The 24,138-nt window shown below is 36.0% G+C and overlaps 1 protein-coding gene across 4 annotated transcripts in view; it reads left to right on the top strand.

Moving 5' to 3' along the window:
* Galnt13 (polypeptide N-acetylgalactosaminyltransferase 13) overlaps nucleotides 1-24,138 on the top strand; it is a 458,666-nt gene that overhangs the window by 49,814 nt on the left and 384,714 nt on the right. For all 4 annotated transcript variants that reach the window (XM_057755642.1, XM_057755643.1, XM_057755644.1 and 1 more), the window contains one exon: nucleotides 13,091-13,330. In XM_057755642.1, the coding sequence (XP_057611625.1) occupies nucleotides 13,189-13,330 (142 nt within the window). In that variant the 5' untranslated portion in view covers nucleotides 13,091-13,188. The remainder of the gene's footprint in view (nucleotides 1-13,090; nucleotides 13,331-24,138) is intronic.

Genomic DNA, 24,138 nt, shown 5'->3' with positions numbered 1-24,138 from the left:
AATAACTTTATAGTAAAGAGTGAAATCAGGGATAGTGATGCATCTGGAAGTTCCTTTCTTATAAAGGATTTTTTTGACTATCATGTGTTTTTTATTTTTCCATAAGAAATTGAATATTCAAAGTCTATGAAGAATTTTATTGGGATTTTGATGGGGATTGCTTTGGTATGTGTATTGCTTTTGGTAAGATTGCCATGTTGATCCTACCTATCCAAGAGCATGAGAAATTTTTCCATTTTCTGATATGTTCTTTCTTGAAAGACTTAAAGTTCTTGTTATACAGGGTTCACTTGTATTTTTAGAGTTAACCCCAAGATATTTTATGTTATTTGTGGCTCTTGTGAAGGGTAATGCTTCTCTGATTTCTTTCTCAGCCCATTTATCATCTGTATATAGGAGGGCTAGTAATTTTTTTTTTGAGTTAATCTTTTACCTGCTACATTACTGAAGGTGTTTGTCGCCTGTAAGAGTTGTATGGTAGAATTTTTCAGGTTACTTATATGTTATGTCATCTGCAAATAGTGGAAGTTTGACTTCATCCTTTGCAATTACAATCTCCTTGATCTCCTTTTGTTTTTATTTTGCACTAGCTACAATTTAAGTACTGTTTTGAATAAATACAGACACAGTAGACAGCCTTGTCTTGTTCCTGATTTTAGTGGAATCACATTGAGTTTCTCTCCATTTAATTTGATGTAGGCTGATGGCTTGCTGTATATTGCCTTTATTATTTTTACCTATGTCCTTTGTATCCCTGATCTCTCCAAGACCTTCATCATGACAGTGGGTTGGACTTTGTCAAGGCTTTTTCTGCATCTAATGAGATGGTCACACACTTTTAAATTTCAGTTTGTTTATATGGTGGATTACATTGACGGTTTATCATATGTTGAACCATCTCTGCATCTCTGGGTGAAGCCTACTTGATCATGGTGGATATATTTTCTGATGTGTTCTTTGATTCAGTTTTCCAGTATTTTATTGATTAGTTTTGCATCAGTGTTCATGAGAGGGATTTGTCTGTAATTCTCTTGGTGGTTGCATTTTTGTGTAGTTTGGGTACCAAGGTAACTGTTGCCTCATGTAGAGTGTGGCAATCCCCTTCTGTTTCTATTATGTGGAACAATTTAAGGAATATTTGTATTAACTCTTCTTTGAAATTCTGGTAGAATTCTGCACTGAAACTCTTCCCCTTGACTTTTTTGTTTGAGAGACTTTTGATGCCTGCTTCTATTTCCTTAAGGGTTATAGGTCTATTTAAATTGTTTATCTGTTTTTGATTTAATTTTAGTATGTAGTAGCTATCCAGGAAATTGCCTATTTCCTTGAAATCTGCCAATTTTGTGGAGTACCCAAAATTTACCAGTTTTTAGGAATACAAGTTTTTCTTTGTTTTTGTTTTTGTTTTGTTTTGTTTTTTGAGACAGGGTTTATCTGTGCAGTATTGGTACCTACCCTTTAGCTCTTGTAGACTAGGCTGGCCTCAAATTCACAAAGATCAGATTGCCTCTGCCTTCCCAGTGCTGGGATTTAAGGCATATACCACCATCGCTCAGTTAAGTACAGGTTTTTGAAGTATAACCTGATGATTCTCTGGTTTTTCTCTGTTTCTATTATGCCATTTTTTATTTGTGATCTCATTAATTTTGATATTCTCTCTCTGCCTTTTGGCTAGTTTGGGTAAGGGATTGTCTATTTTGTTGAATTTCTCAAAGAACCAACTCTTTGTCTCATTGAATCTTCGTTTTGCTTTCTTTGTTTCTGTTTTATTGACTTCAGAGCTCAATTTCATTATTTCCTGGCATCTATTCCTCCTGAGTGAGTTTGCTTCTTTTAGTTTTAGAGCTTTCAGGTTTGCTGTTAAGTCATTAGTGTGAGATTTCTCCAAGTTCTTTATTCAGGTACTTATGCTATGAACTTTCCTCTTTGCACTGCTTTCAAAGTGTTCTGTATGTTTGGGTATGCTGTGTATTCATTTTCATTGATTTTTAGGAAGTCTTTAGTTTCTTTATTTCTTCCTTGACCCAGATGTGATTCAGTTTAACATTATTAAATTTCTGCTACTTTGTGGGTTTTCTGCAGTTAGTGTTGTTATTGAATTCTAACTTTAAACCATGGTGATCCAATAAGATATAGGGGATTATTCTAATTTTTTATTTGTTGATGTTTCCTTTGTTAGAGAGTATGTGGTCAATTTTTGAGAAGGTTCCATCAGGTGCTGAAAGGAAGGCCAATTCTTTTGTGTTTGGGTGGAATGTTCTATAGATACCTGTTAAATCCATTTCAGTCATAAATTATGTTAGTTCCTTTATTTTTCTCTTAAGTTTCTGTCTGGCAATCCTGACCAGTGGTGACTGTGGGATGTTGAGCCTCTTACTATTAGTGTGTGGAGTTTAATGTGTGATTTGAGGTTTATTAATGTTTCTTTTACAAATGTCAGTGCCCTTGTATTTGGAGCATAGATGTTCAGAATTGAAATTTTATCTTGATGGATTTTTCCTGCGACGAATATGAAATGTCCTTCTTCATCTCTTTTGATTTAATTAGTTTGAAGTCTATTTTGTTAGATATTAGAATAGTTACAATACCTTGTTTAAAGTGTAAAGAAAAGACTTGATTAAAAGTCTTTTCTTTACACTTTACTCTGAAGTAATGTCTGTATTTGAAGTTGAGGTGTGTTTCTTATGTGAAACAGAAGAGTGGATGTTGTCAGGGTTTCTGTCCTACCAGGTTTTTGTCCTCCCACAAGGTCCCACAGCCATTTAGCTCCAAAGAAATCATACAGAGGTCTATATTGATGACAAATTGACTGGCCTATTAGCTCAGGCTTCTTATTAACTCTTATAACTTATATTAACCCATTATTCTTATCTATGTTAGTCAAATAGCTTGGTACCTTTTTCAGTGGGGTAGATTACATCTTGCTTCTTTAGTGTCTGAACAAGACTGGGGAGGAATGGCCTTCCTCCTTCCCAGAATTCTCCTGTTCTCATTGACCCACCTCTACTTCCTGTCTGGTTGTCCCGTCTATGGTAATTGAAAGCTTTGCTGGGTACACAGTGGAGATTGTTGGGGTTGAGGGAGGCTGCTCCCTGTTCTCTGGGGCTTCTCTCTATAAGTGTAGGTGGGGGGCAAGCCTCTGGTGGTTTCAGATGCCCTGGGGGGTGGTTGGCGGTGTGGGGAGGTTGTTCAAATCTCACATTCTTTGCAAATTCAAATGCATTAAAGTTCAAGTTCATTCCCTTTAAAATATCCACCTCTTTAAAAATCCTAAATCATCTCTCTCTCTCTCTCTCTCTCTCTCTCTCTCTCTCTCTCTCTCTCTCTCTCACTACTATAAAAACAAGGACAAAAATCTCTTTTTTATTTTATTTTTTAACTTTACATTTCCATTATAGTTCTCTCTTACACCCCTCTCCTGCCATGCCTTGCCTCCCCCACTGCCCACCCCCATCCCCTCTTGAACACTAGATTGACATCTGTGGAGTCTCAATGGAACAGAACAAGACCCTCCACATGTGGGAGACAGTGGTGAAGCTTGGACTATCTGAGTGGCCCCTGGCCTACTGGGTTCTATGCCTGGTACATGAGCTAGTTGTTTGGAACCTATTCCCTATCGTGGGATGCCATGCTCAACAAAATATCTTTTAAAAGTTCAAAATATTTGAACTGTGTACTCTTACAAAAATCAAAATTAAGTTAAATACTTTCTTACTTCAAGAGAAAGGATCCAGGGCACAGCCACTATCAGATCAAAGCAAAACCAAACTCCCAACAGTGCTAATAAGTCAATGTTCAATGTCTGGGATCCACTAACAATTCTGGGCTCCTGTAAGAAACTTGGGCTACTTCTCTGGCTTTGAATTCTGCAACACAAACAACTGGTCTTCTAGGCTCCAGCTGACTCAGCTCCAAGACTGCTGTTTGTTAGGAATTTTCCTACCGCAAGCTCTCTGCCGATGCAAAAATCCCAATCAAGCCAAATCACAAAAGGCAAATTAAAAAAATATCCAGGTTTAATAGTATTCCTGCGCTCTCGGGTGGCCCCAAGGGGGAACCAAGAAGTTATGAATGCATCCACAGAGGGGGGAATCTTTCCGGGGAAGCAGTTTTAATAGACTGAGCCACATGGGTGGCTATGCCTGGCTTTTATTCAGGCTAAGAAAGATTTAATGGAAAGTATCAATCTGAAGAAAAAAATCTGAATTCTCAACAAAATTTATTGATATAAATACATCAGTCACAAGTACTTGTTCACATAAATCAAGATGCATAATCTCCCATAAAAGGGACTTTCTTCCTATCCTGAGTTATAGGTGAGTAAAAGTATTGTGGGAGATAAATGAGAGAAAGTAACAGAAATAGAGAATGGTGAAGCAGAAGACAAGAACAATTTCTAGATGATTAATTTGATAAAAAAAGAATTAGGGATTGGAAGAGAGACTAAAGAAGTGGCTTAGTGGTTAAGAACACTTGCTGCTCTTTCAGAGAACCCAAGTTAAATTCCCAGTACCTGTATGGTAGCCACAATCTTCTGTAACTTCAGTTTTCATTCCCGACTCCACAGGCAGTATGCCTGGCTTTTTAAAGGGTACTGCGCATCAGATTCAGGTCCTTATGCTTGTATTGCAACTATTCTCACTGATGGAGCTGTACCAAGTCCTTTTGGCTAAGATATATCATGTGTTGCTTATGATTATGGAAGACAATGAATGACTGAGTTGAATATTAAAATTGGCCAACATAATTAGAAATAATTAAGATATTCTTACCATAGCAGGTGCTCAATCTGTTTGATTTAAAAGAGAATGAGATGATAGTGAAATGCACATGGTAGTTATACATTAATCTTTCTTAAAGCTTACTGTCACATGATATATTTTCACATTACTGTGTTACTATCTTCCTCGTTATATTCTTGAAGGGAAAAATTCAACTGAGAGACACAGAAAGTAAAAGTACAACATTATTTATTAAAGGGAAGAAAAAAATATAGCTTCTAAGAGAGACTGACTAGACGCTTGAAGGAGGAATTGCCAATTGGTAAATTTGGTATTGTGGTTTTTAAGAAACTTTTGTGACTATTTATGAGACAACTGGCATATTTATCAAGCAGCAGATCTCCCTTAGAGGATTTCTTTACATGATGCTCTAGAATAACCCACATGGGGAGGGGGTGAAAACCGCAATAAAAAATCATATAATTAAGCAGGTCTTTTGAGATTGCAGTCCCATGTTAGTTTACAGATTAGTAGTTGGGAACATTTTCACCCAAGTTACTCAGTTCAATGTCAGGTGAATTTTGGTTCTTAAATCAAAGGGTTAAATACACTAACTACTTGTAAGTCAGAATAAAAGTACAACTAATGGCATCATAGCCTCACACTGTTGCCTATCGCCTAGGGAGTTTCCTGTCTTCATCTCTACTCAGATGAAGCATTGAAAATATCACAAGAATTTTAGGACAAATCACAGTTAATAATGTACATTTTAAATATAAGCACAAGATGCTCACACAAAGTAAGGATCTGAAATCTGCTTATATGCTTTCCTTCAGGTCATGGTGCCAAAATAAATATAAACAGAAGAATATAGTTGCAGTTGAAGGGGAATATGGGATAAAAATAATTTGTCTAAAGATAACTGTTAATGTTAGGATCTTTATTTAGTGACAAGGGCTCTTTATAGTAGATAAACTGAATCAGACAAGACAAGTACATTAATAAAATATTTGAATATATAAGAATGGATGTATTTTACTCCGAAAGAACACTTAATCCATTGAAACAGTTGTACTTGCAAATTTCATGGTTGGTGATCGAAGTAAGCAAATAGACACATTCATTTTGGCAGTCTAAAAAAATTTTCTGGTTGCGTTTAATCTGGTCTGCCAACTTAGAAGCACAGTGATGAGTTGGGCGGCAGTAGGAGGAAGGGAAAAGAGGTGGAAATTGCCTTAGGGCGGATTGAATTGTATGTGAATTGCCGAGATATTGCTGTGAAGCAGGGAACGTTCACTGTGGTATGGGCTCATAGATTTAGAATCAATGAGAAAGGCAACTTAAAAGGAGAAAGAGTCATCTGGGAATTGGGAACCTCAGTTGAGGAATTGCTTTCATCAGATTTGCCTGGAGGCAAGTTTGTTGGGTGTTTTCTTGATTAATGATTGATGTGCAGGGGCCCAGCCCTCTATGGTTGTTACCAATCCTGTGTAGCCCTTTATTATATAACCAAACAAGCAGAACAAGTCAGAGGAAGTAGACTTGTAAATATTTTTTCCATACTTTCTCCTTTAGTTCATGCCTTATTCTTATCTTGAGTCCTTGACTTGACCTCCCTCAATTAAGGACTGTAATCTGTAAGTCTAATAAGCTCCTATATCCCCAAGTTGTTTTTGTCAGTGTTGATCACAGAATGGAAAGCACCCATGTTTACCTGTTTATTTATTAGAGAAGGATTGGGGAAATTTGGATGATTGGGTTATTACTTTGGTGGGGCTTCTATTATAATGTATAACCGATTGAGGGACTTAAGCAATAGAAATTTATTTACCTAGAATTCATTTGTTCTTAGAGATTTCTTTGACATTATTAAAATTAACATTATATGTTTTAGTTAGTGTGTGAGGGGTCGAGGTGGGCTCATGTGCCTTGGCATATGTATGGCCAGGAAAGAACTGGCAGGAGTCAGTTCTCTGTTTTCATCATATATGCGGGTCCGAGGATAAACATTAGATCATCACTCTTGGTAGCAAGCTGAGTGAACTTTATCAATAGCCCTTTTAGAGCTTTCTATGTGTCTGTTACATGGCTCTCTTCAGACTGTATTTTCTTGTGACCCTTACTGTGGGCATGCCTGTTTGTGTTCATTTTTCTTCCTACAAGGACTATCAGTGTTATTGAATCGACTCATCCATAACACTTTATTTAACCATGGTTTTCTTTTTACTCATTCATTTTTTACTTATTTTTTAAAAGATTGAGTATTTTCAAAATTGTGTGTGTGTGTGTTTGTGTGCACACACACATACATGCATAGGTTAGAGCACATCTCTTGGGATCTGAGTCTTTCTTACCACCTTATGGTACTGATGGATAGTATTCAGGTTGTCAGCCATGGCCATAACCATCTATGCTTGTACAGAGTTCTTAATTATGGGCCAATTAATTATTACCTTATTAAAGATGCAATCTTCATATATAGTCATATTCTAAGACACTGTGAGTTAAGACTTCAGCATACAACTTTTTAGCTGTGGGAGTAGTGAGATCATTTTTTCTATAATGACTAGTATTAGAGTTTTAAAATATTTTGAATAGTTTTTAGTATTTTAGAGTAAATAAGAACATGGAAGAGAGATATGAAATCCTGTTTTTATGTAGTTTGTCTTGTAACATATCAAGATACAATGGGAATATCAGTTTTTAATTATATCAAAGATAGATACTTAAAATATGAGGTCATAGGAAGAGGATATGTGTTTTTTTTTGTGTGTGTGTGTGTGTGTGTGTTGATAGGGTATAAGAGCAAGGGATCCATCAACTTATCTCTAACTTGAGCTAAGAGTACGTGCTCATGCTAACAACTGGCATATTTAAGAAGCATCCAAAAAGGCCCAAGTGAGAAGCAAAGTCCAGGATGAGATGAAAAGGGCTGTAAATACTCTTTTATATCTTATACAAATTCTTTGATAAAATAAAATTTGATGCAATTAGAGAATATTTAAACTTAGACATCTGATTTTACTTTACAAATGAAATTTAATTTTTATAAAAGTAAAATACACAGATCTCAAGTACACAAATTTTAATGAGTTTTTAGTATCATAAAATCTGTCTAATTCATACCCCTTCAGAGGACACATTTACTAAAAGTAATATTTCTGCCTCATAATGGTTTTATATTTCAAGTCCCTAAACAGTCACATACTGGAGATGCAGTGTGTCTACAAGGGTTCATTTGTGCCCTCATGCCTTTTCCTTGATGTGATGGTAGTTCTGAAAATAATATTACTGTTATTAATAATAATGCTAGCTAATATATGTTGAGTTCCTCCCATGTGACAGGCAACTTTGCAAGTTTTACATGCTTTAATCATTTCATATGTATCTCAGTCTTTTGTAGTAGCTGTTATTGCTTATGCTTTATTGACAGAAAATATCAAGTGAAAGTGTAAAGACACATACTCACACAAAGCATTTAAATTTTTTTAATTGATTTTTATTGATTTTATTTATTAAGCTATACATTTTTCTCTGCTCTCCTCCCTTCTACTCCCCTCCCCTTCTATCATCTCCCACGCTCCCCATGCGCTCAGTCTACTCAGGAGATCTTGTCTTTTTCTACTTTCCATGTAGATTAGATCCATGTACATCTGTCTTACGGTTCTCATTGTTGTCTAGGTCTCTGGGATTATGAATTGTAGGCTGGCTTTTCTTTGCTTTATGTCTAAAAGCCACTTATGAGTGGGGTAAAGGGAAAACTCATGCATTGCTGGTGAGAGTGCAAACTGGTACAGCCCCTTTGGATATCAGTAAGGTGATTTCTCAGAAAATTACAAACAACCTTCCTTAAGACCCAACAATACCACTTTTCAGTATATGTCCAAAGGATGCTCAGTAGTGCCACAAGGACATGCGCTCAACTATGTTCATAGCAGCATTGTTTGTCATAGCCAGAACCTCAAAACAACCTAAATGCCCCTCAATGGAAGAATGGATAAAGAAAATGTGGTACATTTACACAATGGAGCACTACATAATAGAAAAAAATAATCGCATCTTGAGATTTGCAGGCAAATGGATGGAGCTAGACAACATCACATTAAGTGAGGTAACTCAGACCCAGAAACACACAGAACTTTTGCTAGATTGTTTCTTATTGGTTGAATTAAATGTTATGACCTATTTCTCCTTTGCTCAGATACAAGTGAGGAAACATGTCTTTCTTTCTATTCCACAATCTTTACACAAAAGATGTGTTTAATTTTACCTTTGCTATCCTCCTTGAGTCTGAATATATACCTTTTATTATGATACAGTTTCCAAAAAGACTTTTGATTTTGCCTGTGAGTGGATTCTCCCAGTGTGTATTAAGGTTTTTTTGTTGTTGTTGTTTTGTTTTACTTTTAGCTACCCAAAGGCAGTCATTTTTCTCTTTTTCAATCATAATTGGATCTAAAATAGCAAAAATTTTGATTTCTAGTAACTGTATTTATGGGTCTCTAAAGAAAAAGTGAACAATGGTATGTTCATTCACATCACTTTTGTAGTTATCTACAACATTAAAAGTTTGAACAGTGCCTGAAACTTCTGGAAGCTCTATCAGCACTCTCACACTAGCTTCTAGAATACTCTGGCAACTTTAAGTATAGCCTCATAAAATAGATTAAAAAAAAAATTCTCTCATTATGCAATTTTCTATTAAAGAGAATATCTGCCTACCAATAAAAATGCCTAATAGCAACTAAGCTAGATTCCCCAGGGAAATAATAGCCCTCTGGTCGAAAAACAAAGCCAAGCAACTAACCCCTTACAAGCCTTTTCTCCTTATCATAATACAATTCTTGCTGACTCCCTTATATTTTATCTAGATTTTATTTTAAAATAAAGGTAGGAAAATACTGAATGTTTGGAAGTAAAAGTCCCATAATATCTTGTATAATATTACTTATGTGGCAAGAAAGAAAGGAACGAGACTTACAAGAGGGAATTTACTTCTTTTTGTACCTTAAAAGCTTCCTCCCTAGAGAAATACCTGACAAAGCAAAATGCTGCTATGCATGGAGTTTGTGGTGTATCTTAAATCTCTGCACTCAAGAAGTTGAGACAAGAGGATTTGTAAGATCAAGGCCCACAGAGGATATATAGTGATAGTCTGTCTCAATTTTTCTTAAAGAAAAATAAATAATTAAAAATCAACTGGGAAATAATCATACTAAGAGATCATTGAACTACTTAGGAAAACAGCCAGATGAACCTGTTTGTACAGATTGCTAATGCTCCCTGCTGGATCAGTCAGTCAGAGATGCTGGGGAACTTTCCTTTCTTCTTTCCCTAGGAAACAAAACAATACGTGCAGAGAAGTAGGAGCTTATTAGAATAAAAACATAACGCGGATGCTGATTCTTTTAAATAAACCCAGGCTACTGGCTGTGCTTATGTTGGTTAGTTATGCATTTCGTCATCTTTCCATTTGATCGGGTTTGTTTTCATAAGGCGTATTGGAAGACACACACGAGGCAATTATTCCATGTGGACTACAGGATTAAAAGGCTGCTTTCCAGGTAGAGATTGAGTTAAGTTACACACAGAATTAGAAACTGGAAATAGATACAGTTAGAGTGCCTTATAACTAGACAAGAATATACAACAGCTAATTTTACCTCTGCAATGGTTGAGTAGGACTCCTCTCAGTGCTAGGGTCTTGCAGTGCAGATTGAAGAGGCTGTGGAAGTACGACAATGTGAATAATTCCTGAAGGAGTAATAGGACATGATTTGACTTTCTATCATAACTGAAGTTAAAATTAAATTCTTCAAAGCCTTCGTTGCCAGACTCTTATTAGGAAATGCCTTATCTTAGGGATTTTAATATTTAATATTATTTCATATTTTTTTGCAGTAATAGTCATACTTTAAAAAAATTCTTCCTCATCTTGCCTGAACCTCATAACATTTTGCGAGGCAGATAGGGCAGAAAAGATGTTATCAATAAAAATGATGTGCACAGAGAGGCACAGTGCCTAAAGTCATATTTTCCCAGTGCTTTTCTTGTCCTTAGATCATTTCCTGTAAGGTTTCTCTGCTAGGGAAGCTGAGGTGATTCAGTAGGTATTGTTGTTATATACACCTTTTTTTTGTAAGTTTTTTTTAACACAACAAAATGAAGTTGTGAATTTTATCTTAGAGTCAAAGAAAGAGAAAAAAAAATTATAGACTCACTTGTTTCCTATCACAGGTTTAGAAACACACAGTGGTAGGAGTGTTGTGCCCTGGTTACTAGGACTGGAGGCTGTGTTCTAATATTTAGCTTTTGTTTTTATATACAAGTAAAAGAAAGGAAATGTATTAGATAATTAATATACCAACTTTGTTCTTTTCAAGAAAAAGCGAACTCCAAATATTATGCACTTTTTGGATTTGCACATGTGATCCATCTCTGTCCTTTTGCAAATATTTATCCTTATATCTCTGAATAAATATAAATTTTGTGTTGTTATTGAGATTAGAATCTTAGCCAGACAGTGGTAATGCATGCCTTTCATCCCAGTATTCAGAGGCAGAGGTAGGTGGATCTCTGCGAGTTTGAGGGCAGTTTAGTCTACAAGAGAGTTCTAGGACTACCAGGGCTGTTAGAAAGAGAAGCCCTATCTCAAAACACAACACACACACTAACACACACGCGCAAGCGCATACACACACACACACACACACACACACAGAGCCAGCAACAAAAAAAAAAAAAGAAAAGAAAAAAGAAAAAAAAGAAGGGAAGAAAGAAAGGAAGAAATGAAGAAAAAGGAAATAAAGAAAATGAAAGAGAAATAAAAAGAAAAGAAAGAAGGCAAGAGATTAGAATCTTTGCTCTACTTAGTTTTTGCTTTCACGTTGTTGACTTTGAGTTTGAATGTTACTAGTTTTATTGATTGTCACTGGCAACTTTTCTGTTGTCTTATTCTACCAAACCAGTTACATAAATTTAAAAAGCTCTTTACTTTAGAAAATTGCACTCTGTGTTACTATTTTGAGACATAGTTATGAAGTATATCAATTATCTTTGTATTTAATATTATTCACCTAAAGTATCTCTGCCCAAACAATGTTATTTATCTTGCTTACATCTAGCAATTTGTACTTTACTTGATATTTATTCATTTATTTGTGGTACTGGAAATTGAACCAAGGTCCTTGTCCAAGCTAATCAAGGACTCTCTACTTGATTGGTAATTTTTCCTTTTATTGAAAATAGATTTTTCCCTAACACAAGATATCCTAATTAGAATTTCCTCTCTCTCTATTACTGTTTCTCACCACTACCACTGCCATTCAGATTCATACTTGACGCTATTTTAAATGCAGCAAATGATATCAGATTATTTTTGATCTGATGTGTTTGTTACACAGAAACTAGTTGCACAGTTATCCTCAATGCAATATACATAAACAAATATGTATAAAGCATTAATTTACATTTCTTTGGATGCTTCTGAAAAATTTTATACCTTTTTGTTTTTTCTTTTACAATGCATATTTTTGCTGTTTATTTATCATCAGTATTTATTTCTCACTGATAAATAGTTCAAATACACACTATATACTATGATATATACATCTCCTGTGCATCGTTCAATGTAAACCACATAATTTTAGGACTAGCATGTACTGATTTATTTCATAAATAGCTTATAAATTGATCATCTAATCATCTAAGAGCCTTTTTTTAAAACCTTTTTTTGGTTTCTTTTTAAGGGTTTCTGACTGTCCTGAAATTCACATTGTTAACCAGGCTCACCTTGAATGCAGAGATTTGCCTGTCTGTGCCTCTCTATTGCTAGGATTAAAGGCATACATCACTGCCACTACCCTCTGGCTAATTATTAATTGTTAATTGTTTCTTAAAATAGTTTGTTAGTTGTTAGCTATTATTTGAAATCCGTTGTAAACTTGATCACACTTAACCCTAGCAAATCTTTAGAAGAGCTATTCTTAACTTATTTCACAGTTGCAGTACAATATTGTCTTACTAAAAGAACTCTGTCAGGGCAAATTTGAAGTGTGCTCCTTGACATCCTAGTGATATAGAGGACAGCATAATAAAGTATAAGGTAGAGTCAACACCACTTGATAAAATCAAATAGTTTGTCAAAGTCCCAATCAGCAGAGCAGTGAGAGTTCAGGGACCATATGTTAGAATCTTAGTGACCTGGAATGGTAAAGCCTGTGAGGCTTTTAGTTTTGCATTTGAGGACCTGGATGCTGACATATCTGGGACCATGAACAAAGTCACTTATTTTGTATTCTAGCTCCTCTGTGCAAAACCCCCTGTATCATAATGACAATTCTTTCTCTTCTTTTTTTTTTCTAATATAGTGGGATGCATCCTGCTTTTGTCCTGGAGTTCACCTCTTTGGCTTGGATTTATCTCAGGAACATTTGTCTTCAGTCTCCGATTTAAGTAGAAGTCAAGCATGAGGAGATTTGTCTACTGCAAGGTGGTCCTGGCCACATCGCTGATGTGGGTCCTGGTTGATGTCTTCTTACTCCTGTACTTCAGCGAGTGTAATAAATGCGATGACAAGAAGGAGAGATCCCTGCTGCCTGCACTGAGGGGTGAGTGGTCATGGAGAAGAGAAAGAGGTGCTGGTGCACAACAAAACAGGAAAACTTCAATACATGAGATCTGCCTTACAGAGTTAGAAGAACATGTTAGCAGAACTGTTCATGTATATTTAAAAGTGTGGAAGTTGTTATACTCGTGTAGCCATAAGTGTCTTTTTGGAAGAAATGACGGTAACTATCCAAACTCTAATATATCTTCCAGTTTCTATTATTCCAGTATCCTCTGATGACTTATCAAGAATTATTTGAGGAATATTTAGATTAGGTAGAATTCCAAGTTCTCCAACAAGCCAATCATTTTTAAAGATCAAGCACATAACACAGAAAGGAAATACTAGTGCGAGACAGGTGGGAACTGTAGACAGTTGGAGATAGATTTGATAAGACAGCTGCATACTTTCTAAAGCAGCTGCTGTAAGAGCCAGTTGTTAAGTCAAAATGCATTAACGACCACATTCGTTTTGTAGGCCATTAGAATGTTAGCTTCAGGTTACAGGCAAAAATAATTTTAGGACTATTATAAAGTCACTTTATCTAATATTTTCTTTTTTAAGGATCAGTTTCAAAGACTAGACAGCAACAAATTATAACCAAATATGACAATGTATGTTAAACGGTGATTTTTCAAGTAAGGCATGAGTTTAGGTGTCTGCAAATTTTTATTCTGTTCTTTATGATATCAAAATCTAAAGTATATGTATTTCTCAAAAATAATAAATGTGAATTACAAAGTTCAAAATGTGCTCAAGGTTGTTCTATGCCTTGAATTATAATGGATTCTATGTTCAATAATAATATTTATAATATATACATATAAAATAAATGTTTACCTTTGAGTTTAAGATTGAATGTTTGAATCTATAAATTAATCTATTTTTCATTTTTAATAGATGTAATATAATTTTAATGCAAAAATTTATAGATCTTTAGTCAAAATACTATGATAAATGCAATTTAATTGTCACTGTTCAACGGGAGGAAACTTAGAAGGCATGGACTATTTCTGAAAATTAGTTTTAGTTCAGAGTGTTTTGGACATCTTGCTAAAATGATCTTTCTCACTTGGAAAGATTATAAGTATCTTCCACTTTCAAAATGGGCCTGCCAATTTCGGTGTATAGATAGTTCATGTGTATTTTCAGCCCTTATTCCACCATTATTAAGTGGGGAGGACCTTACGGGTTCACTTTTGATAAATGAACATGGAATGGATTTCCTGATCTTTGATGAAAACTCTAGAATCAGCTACTCAGCATCTTTGCTGGAGTCCTTGAACTGCTGCTTGACTGATAGCGGAAGTGTTTTTGATGTATCGTGTCGGTGTAGAATGCTAACTTTAGCATTTGTGCAGAGGAGACATCTAATTTGGTCACAGAGAAATACTATAGCCCAACTCAGCAAAACCAGAGTGGTCTTTTCTACATACAAGTACCAAAACCATGCAACTTGGCTGATTTATGCCTTTAGTTCAGACTTCTAAATCTCCGAATGTGAAATATGATACTGCGAGGCAAAGTACTTTTTCTGGATCTTATTTTGAGAACATAGACTTAGTTGTAAGAAATTGTCATGGTCTGTTAGGACTTCCGTAATAACACAGGCTTGGTGTTGCCTACACAATGGGGATTTGTTTTTTATGGTTTCAGAAACTAGAAAGTCTAAGACCAAGGTATTTGTAAAGTCTCCAGCAAACCCAGGACAAATAGCTAGATGCAGAGCCAGGATTCTGGCCTTCAGTCTCTCTCTGCATCTCCAATACCTGTTGTAGAGTCCTGGTTCCTCAGCCATTTGTCCTTGGGTTCTTTGAGACCTAGCATTACTGGATGATGTGGTGTCTTGGGATAGCTATTTCTTATAAAAGGCAGTCTTCCTGCTAACCTCACAAGGCTGGTAGTTGAAGCATACCTAGGAAGGTTTTTCCTTTGCTGACATGACTCTGAAGTTTTAATATTAAGTAAATTTAGTATTAAATAAAATTCTTAATAGCGAGTAAATTTTTAGAAAGCATAGTTCAAAATCAGCAAAATTAGATATTGACGTGCTGTTAAAAAATCTGACTTGGGAAAAGGAAAGAATGTGGGATTCTAAACAGGAAGAGGGATGCGATAAATGCTGAAGTAGAAGTGGGTAAAATAACAGGATTTCTGAAAATGCCATAAAGATTCATACTGTAAAGAATACACATTAAAATAAAAAGCCAGAAAACAAACTATAATACATGTAAGCCTTTGTATAGTTATGTATAAATAGTTTAAACAAAATTTTCTCATCTGGGCTGACAATGTTTCTTCCAAGAGTCACAGATTATTACCAAAGTACCAACAGCAGACATGAAATGCACTCTCTTGAGTTGTTGATGAGGGTTGTCCAGGAGACTCCCAAAACATTACAGGCTATTGCTTTGCTCTTGATTGACTCCCAAAGGTGGAAGGTAAGACCATATTGCTAAAGAAACCGTGCAATTCAGACCCAGGATTCAGGGTCCTTGATCTGGAACTGGCCTGAAACCCTCCGACCTGAGGACTAGCTTTCATGGTACTACAAACCTTCAAAGGAAGAAAGCAACCAACAATTCTCTCCAACTAAGATACCTATGAGCCACAGCAATGACCAGTATGACACAATAAACCAATGGCTACTCTAGCAGTATCCATACCTGTGTAGTAACTACTAACTTTCTAATTGGACTTAAGACCATTTCAGCTAGAAGGAAATTACGACTGGTACTGGAAACTTAGACTACTACCCAGGGCTAGTGACATCATGGAGAATCTATAAACAGCATAATCCTCTAACTACATTATAAATATTTGTTGTTTATACCCACAGATAAATGTGGGTCTCACTCTTCCTCAAAGAAACTTCCCTTTACAACCAATGGGAACCATTATACAAAACCAGAGGGAAAAAAGGAACAGAGTTCTCAAGACTGGTGCCATAGGATATATCTACAAAACATCCTCCACACTTATGACTCAGGAAACATTGTGGAAGGCAGGACAGAAAAATTGTAAGACCTAAAGATCAGTGAGTTTTCTCTACTATTGTATCTCCTACTAATGTCAAATAATACACGCATGAACTCTCATTAACATGGCTGCCTAAAGATAAACTGAATGAGGACAACAGCACTAAGCATTATAAAGTGGATAGGGGAAAGGCCAGGAAGTCTCAACCCTAGATAAAAACTACAGGCAATTAATGAATGCTGAGAGCAGATAAATAGTCTTTCCGAGGGAAGAACATACCAATTGGTCATCTAACATAAAATGCTCAGCCCTAAAAGCAAAGAGATAAGGAACACTATACAGACTGAGGGGAATGTATTTATATATTTAAGAATATATACATACACACACATACAATTTTATGTAACAAAAATTAATGAAGGAAGACAGCATGGTTTGAAGAGATCAGGAAAATATATGGGATGGCTTAGAGGAAGGGAAGGGAAGGGGGAAATGATGTATTTATGTTAGAAGCTCAAAAAGTAAAAGAAATCACTAAATAACTGAAACAAATGATCCATTTCTTTTATTTATTAAATACTGGGCTGTGCCCTGAGTCATGTACAAATTCAATCAAATGGGCCATTGTCTTGAAGCATCACACATTCTAGCCTCCTAAATTAAGGCACATTACAAAGTAGAAAGGAGTGACTGCTAACAGAAAAGCTATTTTCACAATTGGAGGTCTTGAAGGAGGGGAGTTATCCTGTTGCATGAGAGTTGGGAGTGAAGTGACAGAAAAAGGAATAAAGTAATTTTCAAAAATAAAAAGACATGAAATCTGTAAGTTAGCTGATCATAACTCAACTTGATGTAAAAAGAATTACTATGTTCTACATTGAAAGCTAGGATAAAGAAGAGAGTTTAAAAATTTTTGAGTGACTGGAAAGTAATCTTAATGTGTCCTTAGGTGCAGTGGTGTTACTGAAATTTGTTAGAAAGCGTGTACTAATTATGTACAGACACTTAGGAGGATACAATCACATATGCACTGCAATAGTCGTGATGGTTTTATCTTGATGTACATAATTAGTGATTTATGATTTATCTATTTATAAAATTATTCAAGTTAGATGGTAACTAATAGAATAATAACTCATTTAAGTTGTTCATGTTGCAAACTCTTAGGACCAAAAATTACTTCCTTACTGTAAAATTTACTTTTGATATTTTAAAAACTAGTTTCTTAAGTTCTAATTCATCACAGTATGTGTGTTTATATCATATATGTACATTTTTATTCATAGGTTCACTTCTGTAAACTACTAAAATGCAATACTCATTTTTCTTTTTTATTTACTTAAAATATAATTACATTATTACCACATTCTTACTTATTCCATATCTACCTTCCACACTTCCTCTCAAAAATTCAAGACCTCTTTTTTAACCCTTGTTGTTACATATGAGGGAATGGATAAACCAATACAATCTGCTGAGTCTGTTCATTGTTGCTTGCATGTGTGCATTTCCCAGATTAATCACTTGCTACTGGAAAATCAATCAGGCATTCATTCCTGGGGCAAAGCAATTCTCCTCTTACAGTAGATATCAATTGCTTATAGTTCTTCACATAGGGGTGAGGTCCCATGTGATTTCTCCCATCTATATCAGGATGTTAATTACTGAAATTGTTTGAATCTTCTTTAGACAGTCAAGTTGTTAGAATTTCATGAGTGTAGATTTTCCATAGAAGGTACAATCGCACAATGGACTTCCTGATCCTCTGACTCCTATAATCTTTACATCCCCTCTTCTAGAATGTGCTTTGAGCCTTAGGTACAAAAGTTATCTTGCAGTTCTTTCAGTTGGGGATGGGATTCCAGGGTTGCTTGCTCTCTGTGCTTTGACTAGTTGTTAATTTCTGTAATCATCTCCTTCTACTACAAAAAGAAGCTTCTATAATGTGGGCGGGGGAGCTTATGAGCACAAAGAGCTTGTGAGTCTAAGTGTTTTTTATAAACATTGGTTAGTTTCATATATTCTAGGAAATTTAAAGAGAGGAATAGTGTACCCATCAATTCCTATGCTTGACTACATTTGTTCAGCATTGGCTTTTTTAGATCAATCACAGTGATGATCGTTATCAGTGCTTTCTTCAAACTGAATATCTGACAGAGTACAATTTTGTTAGAACTGAAACTTATTTGTTCTAGCTCCTGAAACCTGGTAATCTAGGGTCAACTCACTGGCAGATTATGTTTTTGGTTCTAAGATGACAGATTGTTGCCTTATACTCCAGAGTGAGGCCACTATATCTTCAGATAGAACAAGTAAGGAGAACCCACTGCCCTCATCCTTTTTCAGTAGCGTTTATCCACTGAGGAGTGCTCTGCCCTGTGATCTAAGCACCTGCTCTGTATTCTGCATCTTGACAGCTGGACAGTGGTGATCCAGAGCCCAAGGTCTATGTGTGAGGCGTCCTCTGAAATTCAAGCCTTGTCATATCGTTGGTAGACAGTAATTGTTTATCCTTTCATTTAATGGATATTTAAGATGTTTTCATTTTTTTACTGTTATGGTTAAATTCTGGTACATTTATGTATAAGTCTGTATGTGGACATATGTTTTCACAACTCCTGGAAAAATGCCAAGAGTATAAATACTGAGTCATACACTATGTTCAATTTGTGAGGTACTGCCAATCTGTTTTCACAACTTATATGACTGTTTTCTTTTCCCCCCAGCAGTGTAGGAACATTCTGGAACCTCAGCATCTTTGTCACCACATCACAGTCATGTGTATTAACTTTAAGCCAATTTAGTTAAGGTATTGTTGTATCTGTCGTGCCCAAGTTGAGACCCCCAGAGAGACACTATCGGAATCCAGTCAAGTCCAGAATGCAAAAGAAAGGCTTATTCAGTGCACCTGCACATAGTCCAGCTAGCTGGAACCTGTCCACTACATACGACACAGTGCAGTAGGGAGAGCTCCCACTCCTCATTTGGGGTTGACATATACAGGCTAAAACCGCAAGCCAGGTTTACTTAGGGTTAAGGGGGTTGATTTTGTTAAGTACAGGGTATGGACTACTTCTGCACATCCTCTTCACTCTTTAAGCAGCTACTTCTGTTTCTGTGCATGCCCTCCACCTTCCCCCCAAGCAGTTATTCCTGCTCCTGTCTCGACCACAAAGCTGGGTGTCAACAGGGGGCTAGCTGCTAGGGACAGTTGGTTTGTACTTTTGCAAAGGTTCCTGTTTCCAGCTAACTCTTGATGCTGCAAAATTGCTCGAACCCAGTGCCTTAACAAGCTCCTGATCAAGCAAAGTTTCTTAAAATTTTCCATGTCCTTAGAGTATTTATTGTTATTTTTATTATTTGCTTTTCTTGGTAACTATAGAATGTTCAATATACTTTTGTTTTATTTTGTAGTCTTTCATTAACTGTTCAGTTTTTGTTCATTTTTAAATTGGATTACCTGTTGCCTTACTTAAAAAAAAATATGTTCTCAAGTGGGGTGGCAGTGACTCACGCCTTTAATCCCAGCGCTGGAGAGGCAGGGCAGGTGGATCACTGTGAGTTACATGCGCACACGCACATTCTCAAAAGAGCAGTTATTTTAAATTTTGATTAAATAAAATACATTTTTTAGCAACCAATATTCACTTTATTTTTTTTTGAAAAAAAATTTCTGCCGCCTCCCAGCCTCCCATTTCCCTCCCCCTCCTCCCCCTTCTCTCTCCCTCCCCCCACTTCTCTCCCCCTCCCTCTCCAGTCCGAAGAGCAGTCATTATTTTTAAAGGTGTATGTGTGTTTTAATTGCATATATATATATATACATATATATATATATATATATAGATAGATCATATGCCTACATGGTGGCCACAGAAGCCAGAAGAAGATGTGGGGTCACCTGGAACTAGACTAGATTTAAGGATTATTGTCAGCTGTTATATGTGTACTAGGAACGAAACTATGTCCTCTGCAAAAACAGAGGACATAATTATTTTTTAATGGTGGAGGCATCATTTTAACCTCATATGGAATATATTGTCACTTTCCCTTTAATGGTTTCTCTATATAATTTTATTTTGTTTCCTATCTATAAAATCTTTACTTATGCCAGTGCCATGACAGTTTCATTGTGAAATTTTTCTCTAGAAAATACATGGCTTTATCTCTAAAGGTTTGGCTTAATTTTTGTACATAATAAAAAATGTAATTATAGAAATCCAGTACTTTAATAACAGTAAAACGATAACAGAACAAAATTATATCTGTAGCATATAAATGATTTTTATAAATATTTAATATCTAAAACTAGTTTGTTACTTGTTAACAAAAATTTTATTAAACATTTAAAAACTTATGTAAATTATGTTGTGTAAATGTTACTTTTGAATTCTTTTTAAAAAAATTTAGCTTACTTTTTAAAAATTCCATATTTGAGTATAATCCTTATATCATTCCCTACTTTCTCCAGCCCCTCCTGTGTCTGCCTCCTCTCCTTCTCAATTTAAGAACCTCAGTGTCTTCATTATTGTTTTATGTAACTAATTAAAAGATAATTATAAAAATTGAAAAAAAATATTAAGTAACTTGCCAAAACTTTTAGACAGGTTAATGCATTTAATTTATACTCAACATAGAAAAATCAAAATACTAATAAAATATAAAGGAGAAATAACTTGGAATTTTTCACTGACACTGAAGTTATACTAAAACTTTATTTTAATTTTTTTAATTTGTACATTTTATCCTATCATAATTTTTATGCCTCTTTGTGTAAAATTTTTAAATTGCTTGCATTTTACCACTAAATATACAGTCCAAAATCTACTTTATAATAGAGTCTAGATTATGAGATCAGTTTTTCAACTACATAAGAACTCTTAATGTGAATATTTTTAGTGATTTTTCTGGGAACCTTATCGATCAGGTCTCATTACCAATATATGAGATTGTTTAGCTCAAGACTGTATACATATAATATCCTTTCAAATGCATCTAATGATTGATTACTTTCCAATCAGATATTCTGTGTCAAAAAACTAGTCAGTACACTGTTTTAGCTGCTTACCTCCGTTATAAAATATTAAAAAAAAAACACTTTCCCTGTTGTTACTTATTCCATATAATGTATTGTAACTTTCCTAACCGTTTCCCTTTGCACTTTAAAAGGAGTAATAAAAAGTAAAACTGCTGATTCTTCATTCATAACTGTCACTGTTGCGATGTCCTGTGGTTCTACTTTGCTTTTCCTCTTTTGAAATATTCTCATATATGCATAATATGTTTAATTTTTAATGTATCTGTTTGGAACAGGCTTACTATACGGAGAGTGATTTGACCTCCAAAGACAGCTTCCCAGAACCTGACAATTATTCTCCAGCAGGTTTACACTGTTGCTTCTGTCGATTGCATGTAGTCAACATCGTTCCTTTCATCAGACCCTCCACTGATGTGCAATTGGCTCTTTACCAAGTCCCAAGCACAAAACATCTTGTTTTCTATTTCTTCATCTTCTTGTGTCAATCTGGAGAAATTAAGAATCATCTTATGAAAATTTTCTGTACCACAGGTTGGTGCCTTAACCACAAATATCCTCTCTTAAAACTACTCAGAATCTTTCCAAAGTGACACTACCAGAAATCTGTCTTTGATGATGAAGACTCTCTATCGCTGGATCTAACCTCTAATTTCAGTCATTATTTTTTCTGACTTTAAATATATCTGAAGCAGTCACCATTTTGTCCTGGTCATGGAACTGATGTTACGGCTCAGTGAGGTTGTCATAGTCTCCTAATGTTCCAGCTTCTTGACTGCTCATTTCCAACGGCACCACATGTTTATTCATCTTCATACCTTAGCTACTAATATCAAGGTAGACCAGAAAGAGGGATTCCACTTGTCATTTCCATATTACTGCACACGTATCCTCACCTGATGGGGAAGCTCAGCCAATCACATCTGGCTAGGGTGTGGCTTCCTGGAGCCCAAGTAGATAAACGGGGGTAGATAGGTGCGCGCTACTGGTGCTCGCTGACCCGTTTGGACTTCGGACCTTCTACTCTGATAGCGTGAGTTTCCCCATTTTTCAATTATTAAATTATATCTGTTGTTTTGAGCTGCTCTGTTTATTTAGTATACCGATCAAATACACCAACACTTACACTCATCCATTCCTATCTGACTTATAAAATGCCCTGTTATAATTTTACTACTTATGAATTTATACATTTCTTTCACACTTCTCTCCTAATAGTTAAACATCATAGCTAATCCTTATGTATTTCTTCGGTTTCTAAAAACATTTCAGTTAACACCTGTCTAAAACTGAGCTGATCTTTTATCACATGCTTCTCCACCAGTACTTTTTCTGTCTTAGTTTCTAACAGGTCTAGTTGTTTAACTTCCAAATCTTTGTCATTTTAGCAATATTCTCCCGGCCGACATTCACAAATCCTATATTCTGTGTTCAAAGAATACAAAATTTCTAGCTTAAGTCAGAACATGCTTTTTTCTGATCAAATCTGCTAGCATGTGCCAGTGCCCCTAAAGTAACTGTGCCTACATGCCCAGTATTCTTTCCCACTAACTCCACTCCTGCGTCCTACCACAGGGCCTTTCCTTGCTAATTTTTCTCTGTGTAATGTTATTGATTTCATATTTTCATTTTCTCGTTTTTCTCAGAGTGTATACAGGTATCACCAAACAGGCAGTCTCAAAAACCACACCTTAAATGTCTCTCACTCTTGCGTTTCTGCTTTTCATTGTTAACCATCAGTATTTCCTGATATGACATATTTGATACCTTATTTACTCTGATTATTTAATCTTTTTCCCATTGCTTAGACCAGTGCTTCAGATGCCAGATTGAAGGAAGAATCTCCACGATTGCTTCCTTTAAAAGGTCATGACAAAAGGATCTGGAGAGAGTAAGAATTTAACCTTTGTCTCCAAAATAACACACCACTGGAGAGAATTATTTTAAGATACAACTAGAAATCTGTAGAGAGCAGAGATTATATGTAAACATGACCAATGGATAAAGAAAACATGGCAAAACATTGTTTTTCCAACAGCTGAAAACAACGTGGATTTCTGCTTTCAGATTGTAACTTTATACTGTTAAGAGGGGCTCGCAGGTGTCCAGGGAGATGTCCCCAGCTAGTACCTTGGGCAACTGAGGAGAGGGAACCTGAAATGACCCTATCCTATAGCCATACTGATGGATATTTTGCATATCACCTTAGAACCTTCATTTGGCGATGGATCGAGATAGAGACAGAGACCCAAATTGGAGCACCGGACTGAGCTCTTAAGGTCCAAATGAGGAGCAGAAGGAGGGAGAACATGAGCAAGGAAGTCAGGACCATGAGGGGTGCACCCACCCACTGTGACAGTGGAACTGATTTATTGGGAACTCAGCAAGGCCAGCTGGACTGGGACTGAATAAGCATGGGATGAAACTGGACTCTCTGAACATGGCGGACAATGAAGGCTGATGAGAAGCCAAGGACAATGGCACGAGGTTTCGATTCTAATACATGAACTGGCTTTGTGGGAGCCTAGCCTGTGTGGATGCTCACCTTCCTGGACCTAGATAGAAGTGGGAGGACCTTGGACTTCCAGCAGGGCAGGGAATTTGGACTGCTCTTCAGTCTCAAGAGGGAGGGGAAATGGAGTGGGGGGAGGGGGAAGGGAGTGGAGGGAGGGGGCGATGTGTGGGAGGAGGGGGAGGGAAATGGGAAACGTCTAGGAGGCGGAAATTTTAATTAAAAAAGAATAAAATAAAAATAAAAAAAGAAAACTGAATATATTATCATGTAGGAATTTTCCGAT

The sequence above is a fragment of the Chionomys nivalis genome, chromosome 22 (assembly GCF_950005125.1).
Source record: "Chionomys nivalis chromosome 22, mChiNiv1.1, whole genome shotgun sequence".
Lineage (NCBI taxonomy): Eukaryota > Metazoa > Chordata > Mammalia > Rodentia > Cricetidae > Chionomys > Chionomys nivalis.
Note: the sequence above shows the minus strand (reverse complement) of the source record. Positions and strands in the feature narration are given on the sequence as shown.